Below are 15,718 nucleotides of genomic sequence, written 5' to 3' on the forward strand. Positions count from 1 at the left end.
CTGTTAACCAACAAAACCACTGCTTTAAACAAAACTCCTTTTACAAAGCAATTAAGGAGGATCAAGTTTTAAAGCTCAAAATGATCATATTAAAAAATATAACCCTGAAAACTGGGTCTGGAAGATAGCAAAAAATCTTCCTTTACAGCGTGGACAATTATAAAAGAAACCTAAAATTGCCTATTGTCATAGCTTTGATATTAACACTAGCTGCTTTGGCAAGCTTTAAAGACTGGACTGCACTATAAAACCTAAAAATGTCCTGGACTTGGAGTTGTTTACACAAAATATGAGGAGATATAAAGTTACAAAGCTGGGGGTTGGAAGAGATGGCTTTAAAACCATCCTCCGTGCACTGACGTCACGTGGAAGCCAGCTGCGGGGATGATGCTGAACGGAACTCTTTTCCAGTTTGCAAAAGTTGAGGATTTATTCAAAGAGAGTTGCAAATGCTGCCCCAGTTGAAAGGTCGTGTGTTGCTTAGCTTTCTGACTTCTTTTAAAGATCAGGATTCACAGAACAGGATCCCTGCTAGCTGTGCCTTTCATTGCTTTCTCTGCTGCCTGGAAATGGACTGAAAAACTCCTAAAGGATTTCTTATTCCATGAAAGGTATGGTTGCAGTTTATTTTAAATCACTGGGTTTGAACAGTTAAGATTAAAAAAGAAGGCAAATTTCTGATGTGGCAAACAGTTATTTAAACATCCCTTTTAATGTTATTTATATACTGTGAAGTTCATATATGTTATATGTAGTCTTTGTTCTTAAAAGCTCAGTTTTTTCAGTGCAGATATATATTAACAGAACAGGGATGACAGATTATATTGTGTGCACTTGAATACTTCTCTTCTCTTCTCTTCTCTTCTCTTCTCTTCTCTTCTCTTCTCTTCTCTTCTCTTCTCTTCTCTTCTCTTCTCTTCTCTTCTCTTCTCTTCTCTTCTCTTCTCTTCTCTTCTCTTCTCTTCTCTTCTCTTCTCTTCTCTTCTCTTCTCTTCTCTTCTCTTCTCTTCTCTTCTCTTCTCTTCTCTTCTCTTCTCTTCTCTTCTCTTCTCTCTTTATTTTTTCCCTTATTTCTTTTTTCTTTCTCTTTCGTTCACTTTCTCATTTCTCCCTATTTTCTTTCTCTTCTCTCACTCAACTGTACTTTCTTTTACTATAAAAGTGTATTCTATCGTGACACATGGCACACATTTATAATTGAACAAATACATATGCTTACAATTTTCTTAGTCATCCAAAATACAGCACTAATTTGGAAATATAATTTGATTGCATTTTTTTTCTGTAAAAAAAAGGGAATATTTGTGTATCTGAATGATTATGCACATCCAATCTGATTAAACTGTATTGGAAAATAACATCTCAGCTGATGTCAAGCAGATTATTTTCAGAAATTGCCAGAGGTTGTTTGCAAACTATCTTGCATTTTTAATATCTGGCTAGAAAGAGTAAGATATGGGGGAATAAGGGCTAACATCAAATAGTTGCTTAAAATATATTTTGCTTGAGAGGGGGAAGGGCTAAAGGAAAAGTTAAGGGAAAATGCAGCTGATGCAGACAAAATTGATTATTTGCTTAATTTGCTTGCTGTAATGAGCTTCTGACCTTGTCTAGGACATGCAGAAATTGCCAATACTGCAAGAGCACAGATATTGTTCTGATCCACAGAGCAAATGATAATGTGGCATTTTACATGCCTTGGGTTGCTTTAGCCATGTGAAATACCCATGGGGAAGTCTCAGTGCACTATACACACAGAGGGTGTATTACCAGGACTGCACATTGTACTCCACCAAAATAACCCCAAACAAACCCAAAAGAAACACTAAGCAAAAAGAAAGTGGGGGGAAAGAGAAGTAGAAATAGAAGTCAAAGTCTCTGAGGAACTGATCCACTGTATAATATCAGTGAAGCTGTATAGTCATCCAGCTGCTAATATCAATAAACATGAGTTTTCTTCTCAGAATTTATGTCAAGAGGAAATCAGAGAAGCCTAAGAAACAATACAAGCCTTTTGTGAATCTTAGAGCTACAAGTGACCATCTGTAACCTCTGTAACTGTCCTCTTTCAAGACTTGATTTCCTTCTGACTGTCTTCAGTCTTTTTTTATGATCAGGGTTCCATATGAAACAATTTGAAAATTGTTAAGATGAATGCCAACATGGCAATAGTAGTTTCCAGCACTAAGGAAACACCAGAGGCCTTTTCAATGCCATATTCATGCTCGAAAGAAGTACATATTATATCTATTCTTACATGTGTAAAAACGAATATGCTATACAGTATTGACCTTTCTAGTAATATGTGGCTGACTAAAGCATGGTCACTATCACGAACTGTACACTAGCAATATCACCATTTGTGCAAGCTGTTGACAGATTATGTTTGCCTGCCTTGTTCATGACTGTATAGCATTTACACATGGGGGGGTTCTAGTTTTTGGGGTTTTTTTCTGACATGTATTTGTATAAGGATTATAGTGGAGTAGAGAGTTGACTTTTGTTTATTTCTCAGAGGTATCCTGAAAGGTTACATAGACATAAATGTAGCTAAAAAAAATAAAATAAAAAATAAAATGACCGTGCTAAAAATTGCAGCCTTTGAATTAGCAAAGTGAGAAAGTATTGCAATATTCTTAATTAGCAATAGATGTTTAGATTGCAATAGATCATAAGTGTAATAGAGTTTTTTTGCAAGTTGTTTTTGGTCAGTACTCACTGGAGTCTGACACAAAGCTGAAACACTGGTCTGGAGAGGTGCAGTCTCTCTAGCCTGGCTGCATTCCCTAAGAGGCCGTGAGCAAACCAGTACTTGGCTTCTTTTTTGATGAGAATTCTGTGCTGCCTTTCAGCAGCTCCTAGTTTCAAGGAGTTTTATGGTTTTATGAAGTTGCTTGTATGTTTTTGGGCAGGAGAAAGAAGAAGGGTCTGAAACCTCTTTGCAGGTAGTTGAGGGACAGATTGTCATTTCAGAGCTCCAAGTCAGGTGCTTGGGTAAACTGTTCTGCAAGGCCTGAGTTAGGGCTGGGCCCATGATGGCTTGGGAGATCCTGTGGGAAGACTTCCTATGACCCAAAGACCTAAGTAACCTGCTGGGTTTCATCTGAGCTCTTCTTGTACATTAAAGAGGCTGACTCCAGGTTTGGCATTGTCTTCCCAGTCAGCTGAAATCAAGCAGACACTGGTAAATGGTGATTACATGGTAGCCACAGCTAAATCAACAAGACTTGCCAGTAACATACAGGATGGGGAAGAACTTTGCTCAGGAATGAACTTTTACTATATCATAGAAAATGTAGGCAGTAAAATCAGCAGTTTCTGTGAGTTGGCAATCACCAATCATCAGTCAAGGAAATGAACAAATTGCGTAAAGGTAAACTGGGCTTCCTCCTAGTTAACTTTCTGATAATTGCCTACCTATTTGATTTCTGACAGGTGAAGAAGGCAATGCAGAGGCATTTTATTACTAGAACTAGATTTCATGACCACCTAGGTAACACAACAACTGGCTTTGAGAGCTGAAGTTAACAAACTGGGGTATCAATGGGGTGTCACAGGAGCCATCATGACTGAATGAGTGTTATTTCAGCCTTGCTGGCTTAGTAAATATGCTGATGGTAATGGAGTTTCTAGTGTGAAGCCTAAGAAAGAAAGAGGAACACTAGGCCAATAAGATTTATAACTGCTTTGCTTCAAAGTCAGATAAGCAGATCTAAAATATTTCTCTTAAAACTTGCCTATGTAGTGGTTCAGTTAATAATTATTTCATTTACAAACACTAAGATGCTAAAAAACTTCTGAAGGGGAAGAAGAAACAGAAGCACTAATTAGTCAAATATTCTGAGAAAGATTTTGAACTAGATTGCAGTTAGTGCTATTGGAGAATATTTTCTAGTTTTCCCTATGTTGGTGCTGAAACTAACATTTATGGATTTAGATTCATAAATCCAAAGTTCTTGAACCCTTTCTGGTGACCTTCTGTCCCTTCTAAATAAATGATTTCTATTGTATATGTTAGCTTTCCTGTCCTGTCTTCCTTCATGAACTCCAGAGAATTCATGTAGCCATGAGAGTTCCCTGTGTGTATCGAGTCTGCAGTCTTCAATAGCCAAAAGAATGTACCAGTCCTTGTCGTGCTCCTTGCACATGTGCAAGGAGTGTGTGAGCAAACATGATACTTTTACATTGGCAGTTGTCTTTTGAACAAATATAAAAATAGCTTTCACCCTCAAAGGCAGATATTGCAAGATCCCAAGGTCCTGAAGTGCCGTTCAATATTATACAGACTCAAATTCATTGAAAACACTTTTATAGTGAAGAGTAATGGCAAAGATGCGAAGTGATCATGATACAGAGCCTGCTGTGGCAGATGTTACTGAATTCCGTGATGCTGAATGTGTTCTACCTCCCCTTTCCAGACTGGGCATCTCTGCCTTTGGGTTTATGTCCTATAATGCTCAGTTCATCTGTATTTGAGTCACATTCCAGACAAATATCAAGCATTCGTATAATAGTGTCTCCTGCAAGCTCATTTCAGTTATTTTTGGGAATTTTCTTGGTTGTCTTTGTTCCCTGAAAGCTAGAATAAAACATAAGACTTATTCTCATAAACTTCCAGGAAACATTCAGGGAAGAAAGAAGAAAAGCAGAGCTGTCTTTGCTGTTACACAGACTTTAGCCATGGACCTGCGTGAACAACTGGAGAATACCGAGAGGAACTGGAATAAAGAAAAAATGGAATTGCTGGAGAGATTTGACAATGAAAGGAAAGAATGGGAATGTCAATGGAAGGTCATGCAGAAGAAAATAGAAGAGGTACTTTTAAACAAAAATCTGAGCACTACCATTTTCACTTGGGGTGAAGTGACATGGAGTCACTTCAATATTTTTTCTGTATTTTATCCTATTTCTTATGTGTCACTGGAAGTTTCTAACAGTTGATGGTAGTATGAAAATCCTGGCATGAAGCAGTGTTTGCAACTGCTCATTTAACAACCATGAATACTAGGTAGGAGGAGAAATGTGGCTTTGTGAGCTATGAGATTATTGGCTGTATGTACTGCTAACAATTCAACTAGGCATAAGCCATGCTGCCTATATTACACATACTTTTTTCAAGTAAATACTGAACAATATGGGGTTTAGAAAAATGCATATTTAGTATCAAAAAATGTAGGTTTCATAATTATGTAGCGAAAAGGCTTTAGATGGTGCAGGACTGCTGGGGCAAATGGTAATATTAAAGATAATATAGATATGAAATACTGCATGATACAGAATTATTCTGGCTAGAACCTTGTCCTTTTATGGATGACTCTTGGGAGAGAAAATAGGTCCAGTAAATAGCATGAAAGTTCTGAAACCACTTGTGTTTACACATACTAGCAAACAGTCCCTGCTATTTGCAATGCATATCCATCCAGAAATAGTCACAGCAATTATTTATTATTCTTTTATCCCCAAATTGTCCCTGCAGCCAAACCCTCTGACACTCTTTAATGCATTAACTGAGTCTGCTTGGCAGCCTAAAGAGGCGAGTTTTTTCATTAGTGAGCTTTCCACATTTTTCATCTAATATACACATGGAATAGTTTCACTTGCTCTCTGCCAGCACTGTCCTGTGGCTGAGGTGCGCAGGAATGTATGGCAGAGATTGTTCACATGAAGCTGAGAAGGAGAATGGTCAGAGCCAAAGGAATTACAGCCATACACTGCCCATTAAACCAGCCTGCAGCAGAACTCCATGATGTCAGCTCTCTTATATTTTATCCACAATTCTTGCAGACTTTGGCATGATGGTCTTTGCCACATTTTTGTCTTTTGTGTTAGGACTTTTCTGTGCAGTCTTCCCTAATTTCACTGCCAAGTTAAGAATGCTTGAAAAGTTAGTAATGTGATCTGTATATGTAGTTGAATTTCAGTTTCTCAGGTATAAGAGCTGATTTGGAATGACAGTAATGAAAAGGTATTCTGGCTATTAGTAGACCTGAAAATGTCAGCAAGGACTGTTTTCATCAGATTCTGTATTAGCACAGAAATTAGGAAAGCACGACAGAAACAGAAAAAAAGATGAAGAATGGAATGGGGCTGAGGGGTAAGAGAGTGAAGCAATTTGCTGGCTACTGCAGGGCCAAACAAAATTACAGATTATACCCCAAGGTTACTGGAATCCTAAGATCCCCTCTTAAACTCTGACTATAGCTGCTGCTAATTTCGGATGCCTGACATTTCTTCTCCACAATCCACATGGCTGGAGGAAAGGAGAGATAGATACCTTTTAAATGCCATTATCTGTAGAAGGATTTCCTCAATAAAACTTGTGGTCACTTATCAGCTTGTGTTTTAATTTGGTAGTTTTCTCTAGCCCACCAAACCTAACTTAATTCTTCTGGGAATACTTGTGGAGTTTAGGAGATGATATTATGGGGTGGTATGCTTCCTTCTTACTGCTTTGCTGAATCCATAAGAGGCTCTTACTGCTTGGAAATGGCAAAGTTCAGCCCTCCATTTCCATGAGCAGCTGGGCTTTGGGAGTGAAATCTGAAAATCCAGGATGAGGTCAAGTGTTAAGTCTCTGAACGTGAGAATACTTCTAGTCCACAGCACTACCCATGAAATGGCCGTATGTCCTGCATGTTGTTATTTTTTATCACTGTCCTTCCAAAAGCTGTTGTTATGGCCTTGTGCACTGTGAGAGGGCAGGCAGATGGCTGTTCAGAGGTGCCTGTGTGCTTTCTTCATGAGAGCAAGTTAAGAATGAATGTTTACATAGAGCTGTGGGATTCTTGGCACTGGAAATTATACTGTAAGCAGAAGAGATTTTTATGATGTTGCCATTTTTTCTAATTTATAATTTACCACAGTTCCTAATTTGAATGTGTTGGGTGACCAGAATTAACACCTTTTCATTTACTAATGAAGCCACTGGATCTCAGCAGATAGCATGAAAGAGAAGGGTGACAGCACATTGCCAAATAATACCATTCTGCAGTACGGATTTATCACTCTTGTCATAGGGAACAATTCCACTTGTCTGAGAGCTGAGAGTCTGCTGTAGTGCAGATGGCACTATATTTGATGAGAATTCACTTCCTCTCCTTCAAATAATATGGTTTAATAGGCTGTAACATAGCCAGAACACTCTCTCTGTCACATTTCCCCACATTCCCTATCCATCAGATCACAGTTGTGTCCACCACATAGTGTGCTGATATTACTTGGAAAACAACATGCAGCTTTTGGCTCAAGGCAGGGTCAGTTATCTCGTGAGATCTCTTCCAGTCCCAACTGTGGGTGGAAGCCATACATTAAAATTATAGCAGAGAGTTTGAGAATGGTAACAACCTTATCCTGTGGCAATCATGGTGTTTGGATTATCACACTAGGTGACTCAGCAGCACCTTCCTACTAACACATGTAGACTCTTTCTAATCTATGAATATAATGAAATTATGCTAGAAGCATCATTCAGAACAGAAGATAAATATGGGGGCTTTGCCATAAAGTTCATTACAATACCATAATTTAATAGAAGGTTCTACTGTCTTTTCAGCTTTACCAGGAGGTAAAACTTAGAAGGGAGAGCAATATGACCATCCATGATAGCAAGGCCATTCAGAGCAAGATGCTGCAGCTGTCCATGCATTCCCCTACTTCACAAGAGAGTGACTCAGTGGAGCTGAACCATCAACACAGTGTGGCAAACAACAGAATGGAGAAAGGGAGTCTGCTCGGTATAACAGGACACAAATGGAAGGAACCCAGAGACAAGAGCAGAAACAATACTCTGTTAATGGACAATCTGGCCTTTGAGAACCACGAGGAACCTGAAGACAGCCTCTCCATTAGAAATTCTGAGCAGAGTACCAAGAATTATATCGGTGATCTCAATGTAGTAAGTAAAGTATGAGCATGTTTCAGTTACAAGGGGGAGGAAAATACTGAGGACATTGGTCTTCCAGGTTAAGCTAAAGAACCGATCTCCCTGATTTTAGCTTTCCACAAGTCACTGTCTCTACTTGCTCCTAGGTTTGCTATCAGTGATTGTCTTCTCACTGTTTAAATGTGTTAACAGCATGCTCTTTAGCTCTGTTCATGAGGTGGGGACATTTTGGTATCTTTTCTCATACTACTTCCCTCTGCTGTGAATCTTAAATGCAAATGATCACAAGTTTCAAATTAATTCTGGATATATCATTTTAAATGTGTATATTAAAGGACTGTTTTTATATTTATAAAGGCTCTTAAAGAACTTGCCAGAGTCAGTGAAGAATTATGCAGCTATCAAGAGGAAATTCGAAAGAAGTCCAATCACAGAAGGTAAAAACATCTTTGGACTTCTTATATTAGAGGAAGGAAATGAATAATGCTCCTTATGCTTTTCACTTTGAAGGCAGGTTTGCTGTTGGATTTATTAGTAGTTGGGCAGTTCCTACCCTCCTAATGTTTCAGTGCTCAGCATAAAACATTCAAATGAACTATGCTGAAATATGATACAAAGGCACGTTCTGCCAGCAAAATGGATTTTATATACAGAACCTACAAATTCTGGTTAGTATTTATATGAAATGAAATTGTATTTGTTTGTAATAGCTCTCATGTACAGAGGATTGGGAAAGTGAACAGATATTTCTGTCTGCTCTGGCCCCATTTCCATGTAGGTTTATACAACACTATGGGTTTTTCTGGGAATTTCTTACTTAAAGCCCAGATCTAGCCTTAAGCATTGGGGATGTGTCAGGAACTGATGATACGAGAGTAGAAGGAAAAGAAGAGAAGGAAAAACCACCATACATTTTTATTGCTGGAAAGAAGGCAAGTCAGATCCTGAAAAGTACAGCAGGTGAACATTCCATCATCTGTTAAAAATTCAGTATTCATTGTCTTCTCTAGCGAGCTAAACACCAGACTTCCTCTTGCGCTGTGTAAAATTTCTCAGGTAAAACGGGACCTTCTTAGATGCTCTCACAGGTCAGAGAGATTTCTCACATTCCACAATGCGATCAGTTATTATTAGTTATCACTAATTCATTATTTTAGCTGGGCTACTGTTTGAATCTTTAGAGCAAATGGATTCATTGCTGATGCATAACTTCTAAAGATGCTTTTTATCAGATATCAAAAGGCAGATCTCATGTGTAAGGTTATGAAACCTAAACAAGGCATACACTGTGTCTTACAGCTTTCTTCATTCAGTTGACAGTCAGGTAGATTACTTTGAGTTATTCGAAAAAGATCCTACTGTACTTACTGTAGCATAGATAAGAAAACAGTCATCTAAAAAACTCAGAAGAAGAACTTTAATGGCAAATTAAAGGAATACAAATTCCTTTTGTTGACCTTTCCTCAGATTTTTTGCGTGTGTTTCGATTATGCTGGGTATTTCAGCTGCAGCAAAACTGTTCCCAAACCTTTTTAAGTAGCCAGTGTTAAAACACCTGCTCCTGGGGAGAATTAATCCATGCTGAGGTCCTCTGGAACGTTCCTTATTGCTCATCCCTAAAACACCTCTTTTGTTATTTCCAGAATGAAGTCACTTCCTTTCCTGGGGGAATTTGAGGAAACCCAAAACACAGTTATTCTGCCTGAGATGAACCATGTGTCCAGCAATGAATCACAGACTTCAGTTGCTTTTGAAACAGAGGAACATAATAATAGGAATAATCTGATGAGCTCCACCAAGGCTTTGAAGGACATTTCTTATGGTAGTCTTACTGGTGACATAGGAACAGATTTCAGACCTTGGCAAAAGAAAGAAGCTCCACCAGTTCCTCCACGGAGCACTTCTCGGCACCTAACAAACTCACTTTCTGCAGTTGTACAGCTTTCAGAAGCATCCATAAGAGATTCAGGCATCAAAAGCAATTGCAAGGCTCAGGATTGTTGGAATGGGGGGAAACTGAGGAATCCTTCACCTGTAAACAAAAATAAATCTGCAGTAGCCTGTGCAAATGAAGGGCAGGCTGTGAAAGTCCCTGTGATGGTAACGGCTGCAATACCTGTAACCAAAAATGAGTGCAATGTTCCAACAAACTTCTGCCACAATACATGGGCACATGATATGGGCAAGCTTGGAAAAGACAATAAAAATGAGACTTCCCCACTGTCAGCCCAAAAGAGTTGTTCAGATGGAAATATGGCCCAAAGCAACAAGATGCATCAGAAACAAAACACCAAGTCTCACAGCAGCCCTTTTTACAGTAATGACTTTTATGCCCCTGCTACCTTGCACAATGATCTTTTGGAAGACACTAGGTATGCTTTGGGAAAGACCCAAAGAAATGAAATGCTAGCAGCAAAGATTGATGAGTTTAATCGGACTGTATTTCATACAGATAAAAGTAACAATGCTCTGCAGGAAAATCAGGTGCCTCAGACAGCATCAGAAGATCACAAACCCTGTGGTCCACTGTGTGACTCCGCTACTAGCAGGGCAGAAAATGTAAATATGTCTTGTGTTTCAAATCCCAAGCTCTCTGCAGCAAAGGAGCAAGAAACCAACAACCCCAGCAAAGCTGTCAAGAGAGCAGGGCAACAAAAACACATGAATGGACTTCCAAATACTAGTGGTTATAGGCACATGCTTCACGAGCATGACTGGAGGCCAAGTAATTTATCCGGTCGCCCGCGTTCAGCTGACTCAAGGTCGAACTATGGTGTTGTTGAAAAGCTTTTGAAAACCTATGAAAAATCAACAGTGACTTCTCCATGTAATGCAAAATTCTGCAAAGATAAGTGGACACAGGCAAATTCTGAATTCACCAATGGGGGTTGCGAGACACTGAGTCAGTATTTAGAAATGCTCCAGATTGAGCAAGAAAAGCAAGACTTTCCAAGGAATTCAGCCAGGCATATTGGGCAGCAACTCAGGCAAGGAAAAGAGAGACAGAAGTTACCAGAGGTAAGGTTCATAAGAATGACAAAAACAAAATAATGCTGTTTCATAACAAGCCTCAGACTCTTAATGGGTCAGACTAACATTATATTGTAAATAATTAATGTAAAAGTAGATACTTTAGGCCAGGATCTGGATGAATCAGGAGCATTTCCTCTGCAGATTAGAGTTGTGGGAGGGCAGGAACATGTAAGTAAGAATGAGCAGTGAAGACATGTGCCAGATTCTTATCCCTGCTGGTGTTCTGTAAAGCTAGTTTTTTACTGCAGTGCAGTTATGCTAAGATTGAACTAGTGCGAACTTCAACCAGATTTTAACACCCTCTCCACTTCCTTTAGCTGATGTGTTATGTCATAAGACTTCCTATAGGGCTTAAGCAGACTTGGCCATGCCCCAAACCCCAGAGGTCTTAGATAACATTCTTCAGTATCCAGGGTGCTGCTTGGTTCAGGATTTCCTTGGAACTACCTATGACAAGGGGTACTGTGACTCCATAAAGTTTCCAGTAATAAAATAACCTTCTCTTACTCATGTCACAGTTCCAGCTTCTCCTATATATTCAAGCACAGGCTTACAGAAACAGAAGAGCTAGGCATGACTAATTAATTTATATTTGGCTGAAGTTTATTTTCAGAAGTTCAGAAATACTGCCTTTGCCAACATTCTTTCTTAATGAAAATACAAACAGATGATTTGGAAAACACTCTGTAAGTTGCAGGTTCTGTATAAGTCCACAAAGAAAATAAAGAGACATGCCTCTTGGAATCTCAAAAAAGATAAGGCAGGTGTGTTTTGAGCTGGGAAACTTAAATGGGTTCAGGCTGTCAGCTGGTATACCTTAAGCTGTCTTCAGTGGAGCTATATGGATTTAAGCAGCTGAGAATCTGACCATGCAGATTTTCTTCTGCATGTCTTTCTGGCAGCCTTGCTGTGATGCAATGTCTCACTTAACAGGCACATCTTTGCTTCAGCACAGAAAGAAAAAAGCCTCGAAGCTTCTGATTTATTTTTCATCCAATAAAGTTTCATCAGGCAAACAAATTTTCATCAATTAATATGGAGGAAAGAAATAATGACTTTTTTGCACAGGCTCACATTTTGTCATTTCTATCTGTAGAAACTAAGTGTAGAATACTGCCTAACTAGGAGTTACCATTTTAGGTCCAGCAGAATTAATGTCACAGAGACGTAAAAACTATATGTAGCATGAGGCATTGGGTTTATTTTCATTATTTCCAATTTACATCAATGTAGCTATGATCAAAATCTGTTGAGTTTCCTCTTCATCTATGGCTCTGCTGGTAGACATGACACTGTATTAACACATAACCATTCTGAATAAGTTACCAAGTTAAACAGCTTCACACTGAACTAATGGAAACAGAGTTTCCTGAAATAGGATCTATCAAAAAATACCTGAGAAGTACGTAGAGCCTACTCCAGTAATATCAGATACTATTCTGAGTTCTACACTTGGAATATATTACAGCATTCATTGACAAAAAAAAAAACTTCAGAAACTAAAAGATAAGAGGAAATGCCATTTTTGTTTTGCACTAGCATTTTATGCGTTTCCTTGTGTCTGACATTTGTCTTCATATATTTTAAACCACAACTGATGTGAGAATCCCTGTACATAGAAATAGCTGTTCTTTTGCATTCTGTGCATTTCTGCACTCCTTTTAATAGCTTCCAACCACCTGTTCTGAGGTCACCGCAAATGTCTTCCTGCATTCCCGCTGCATTCCACAAAAGCTGTGACTTGTTAAAGCAAGGACTTGCCTTTGTGTTCTAGATATGTGTGCCAGCTAAATGTTCAAGTGAGAAGGGCTTCTCCCGTCCCGCTCGGCCAGCAAATCGACGCTTACCTTCCAGATGGGCATCCAGATCCCCATCAGCACCGCCCGCTGTGAGAAGAACAGTGTACAACTCTGTCTCCTTTCGGTCAGAGACCTCCGTAGTGTGAACCCAGAGCTGGGTTGGATGGTGTTGTGAAAGCTCTATGCCTCACTGTAACTGTGTTTGGTATGTGTCGTAGCAACCAGTTCCGCACTGTTGTGTTTTGTCCAAGAGTGACCCCCACCACATACCGGACAAAGCGTTCTGAATCTTAGGTCGTCATCACCATGGTCTTCAGTGTTTTTATTGAGATGAAATAGCGATATCCCTGGTTTTCTCTGGGTCTTTTTTTTTTTTTTTTCTTTTTTTTTAATAAGTTCACAAGGAATTTCTTTTGAACGGCATCTTTCTTAATTTGCCAATCAATTTTGAGTTGAAACAATGTATAGTGCTGTATATTCTGACTCTTCTGCAAACAGCAGAACGTAAAGCTGTATGCATGATCATGTGTTTGTAGGTGCATGTGTTGGACTAGGAAGTATACAGGCCTGTATTTAGAAGAGACAAACTGTGCTAGTGTTGACATTGAAATTACAACCTATATGCCTACATATATATATATACTTCGTGTTTATTTTAAAAAGTTTGAAATATACAGTCCTGACGACATTTATATTTTGTATATCTTTTACATAGGTTCACAGGTGTAGTATTTAATGCAAAAAAACTAAATATGCATTTTTTGTGACTGATCGCAGTGATAATGCCTTGCACAATATGTATCTGAAGCAGACTAGCTTGACTGATTTGTCAGTCATGCTTCATGGCATCCTTGTTCAGTTTCCTAACCCTAATGCTAGGTCAAAATTCCAAAACATATTTTTTCTGAATTAAAATATTATATGATTTGTAATACATTAGCCTTTTTCAGCACCAGAGACATTTCTGAAATGTTCCAAACCCTTTACAAAGCTTAACTGTGCCATTATATATATAGCATACTGTAAACACTTTGGTAGATTCAGCTACTGTAACATACAATTTATGAAGGGAAGAAAGAATTGTATATGCTTAATTCTGTAAAACTTATTTTTCCTTCCAGCATTATACTTTGAGGTTTGGCAAAGTTCAGATAACAATGGACTTGTTTACTTTCACTTTCAAGGCGGGAGAACAAGCACCGTTGTTCCCAGTGGTGCAGCCACACTCCTTTTTTACTCTTCTCCTAGACTAGAGTGCCTGAGCCACTTGCTATAATTCCCTGCTCCTGGACTGACTCGTGGCAGTCAGTTATGAAGTTTACTTGCACTCTGGCAGCAAGCTGCATCTAGTAGGGAAACATTACATCGAGATATGATCACAATGGTGCCCGAAATCCTGACACATGGCATTGCAACTCTGGTGTTGCCATCTCTTGACTTGGTGTTATTTGCCATGTGAATGACGTGCGCAGAGCCTGGCTTGTTTCCTACTCACAGCGTGAAAGAAGTACGGATGCTGTCCAGGCTCTGAACTTTCAGAAAGACAGTGTCCTTCATCCTGGAATTTTTGTACCTTTTGTTAGGCTGTTGCTGGATACACTGTGCAGTAATGATGATAAATGTTACCTTTAAACAGCATGTCTAGGTCAAAAGGAGTAAAGAGGCACTTCTTCAACATCAGCCTGATCTTGTCTGGCAACTTTTCTTTGTCTTCTGGAGAAACATAATGTCTTCAAAGGAATTTCAAAAATCATCCCAGGATCCATTAATGTGCACATCTTCTTATGTGAATGTAAAAAGGATTTCAGAGAGAGTATAGGCTTTTGTCCTAGTGAATTGTATATGTGGCAATATAGGGAAAATTTAATGTGCTTAATTTGGTAGTGATCTGTTGTTCTACTCCAGTCATGTTGAGAATTCACACCTTTTTCCTTCCTTTAAGGACCTTATTCTTCTTTCCTCTGCACAACTTTGATTTTGAAGAAAGAGAAAACAGGAGGCCGTGTGTTCTGAGCAATAGCCTGTATGGTAGTATTGGTAACAGTTCAGGCTTGCCAATATTGGAGTGAGCAGGCATTAGAACCATAAATCCCAATTTATCACGCCATTGCGGCTGTCTGCTTGGCAAAAAATACACTCAGAATAGTTGCTCTATCTAGACTTCTGCTCCTTTCTATGTCTATCCCACAAATCCCATGAAGACCTCAAGCAAATCAACAATTTATGAAAACTTACTGAGACATTATTGCAAAGTTATTGCTGGAAAATATGCAAGGACAGAAAATCTTGAAAAAAAATTCATACAATTTGGATAGAGACAAAAATCTGTGTGCTCAAGTAAAAAAATCAAGAATTCTATAAACTTTATTGTTTGCCCTGATTTAGAGATTGCACTCCATTAGCTTCCTCAGAACTAGAAAAATTAGACATGATTTGTGGTAAATTTGGAACATGGTTTAATATTCTAACTATGGAAATTAGCAAACCAAAATACCTTGCAAACTGACCTTTTAAATGCCTAAGTACCTAACCAGCTTTGAATGCCTAATGCGGAGGAAAGGGTAATATGAGAGAATTGTAAAAAAATGTGGTTCTTAGTTTCAGTCACTGTTGACTGCAAAAACACTTCTTTAAATTACCTTTGTGGTGAAGTTAAGCAGTTTTGTTCTGAAAAATTGTGATGCACTTTTGTTTGAAGTATGTAACTACAAAAGCATTTCCCTTGATTAGTCAGTGAAGATGTTTCTTTAGTGCCCTTCAGTTTCTTTTGTTGCCTTTGACATAGACCACATTGTTGAATCACAAAGAAAGGATCTAATATCAACAACATTCCCTGATGTATGTAAGTTAAATGAACAGAAGGTTTTTGAAATAAACTAATAGGTCAAGGATGAGTCCATTTTGTCAAGATTTTCTGTGTCTGTCTAATTTTAGACATTGGTTTTGATGCCTAAAAGTATCAAAACTGGTGATTTTGGTCTGCAGATGGCTAGTTGGAAAGCCT

The 15,718-nt window shown here is 38.6% G+C and overlaps 2 protein-coding genes across 3 annotated transcripts in view; both read left to right on the top strand.

The window, feature by feature from the left end:
* Positions 1–612, top strand: part of MTCL3 (MTCL family member 3) — a 35,045-nt gene extending 34,433 nt beyond the window's left edge. For both annotated transcript variants that reach the window (XM_088053079.1, XM_088053078.1), the window contains one exon: positions 505–612. The gene's annotated coding sequence lies outside the window, so the exon portion shown is untranslated. The remainder of the gene's footprint in view (positions 1–504) is intronic.
* Positions 348–14,394, top strand: KIAA0408 (KIAA0408 ortholog). The gene is made up of 6 exons (XM_014263593.2): positions 348–611; positions 4,619–4,815; positions 7,553–7,894; positions 8,240–8,319; positions 9,526–10,900; positions 12,690–14,394. The coding sequence occupies exons 1-6, from the start codon at positions 605–607 to the stop codon at positions 12,858–12,860; spliced, it is 2,172 nt and encodes a 723-aa protein (XP_014119068.2). The 5' UTR covers positions 348–604; the 3' UTR covers positions 12,861–14,394.
* Positions 14,395–15,718: the final 1,324 nt, after the last annotated feature.

This window comes from Pseudopodoces humilis, chromosome 3, assembly GCF_049639895.1.
Source record: "Pseudopodoces humilis isolate 2021_Gansu_Grassland_sample_001 chromosome 3, ASM4963989v1, whole genome shotgun sequence".
Lineage (NCBI taxonomy): Eukaryota > Metazoa > Chordata > Aves > Passeriformes > Paridae > Pseudopodoces > Pseudopodoces humilis.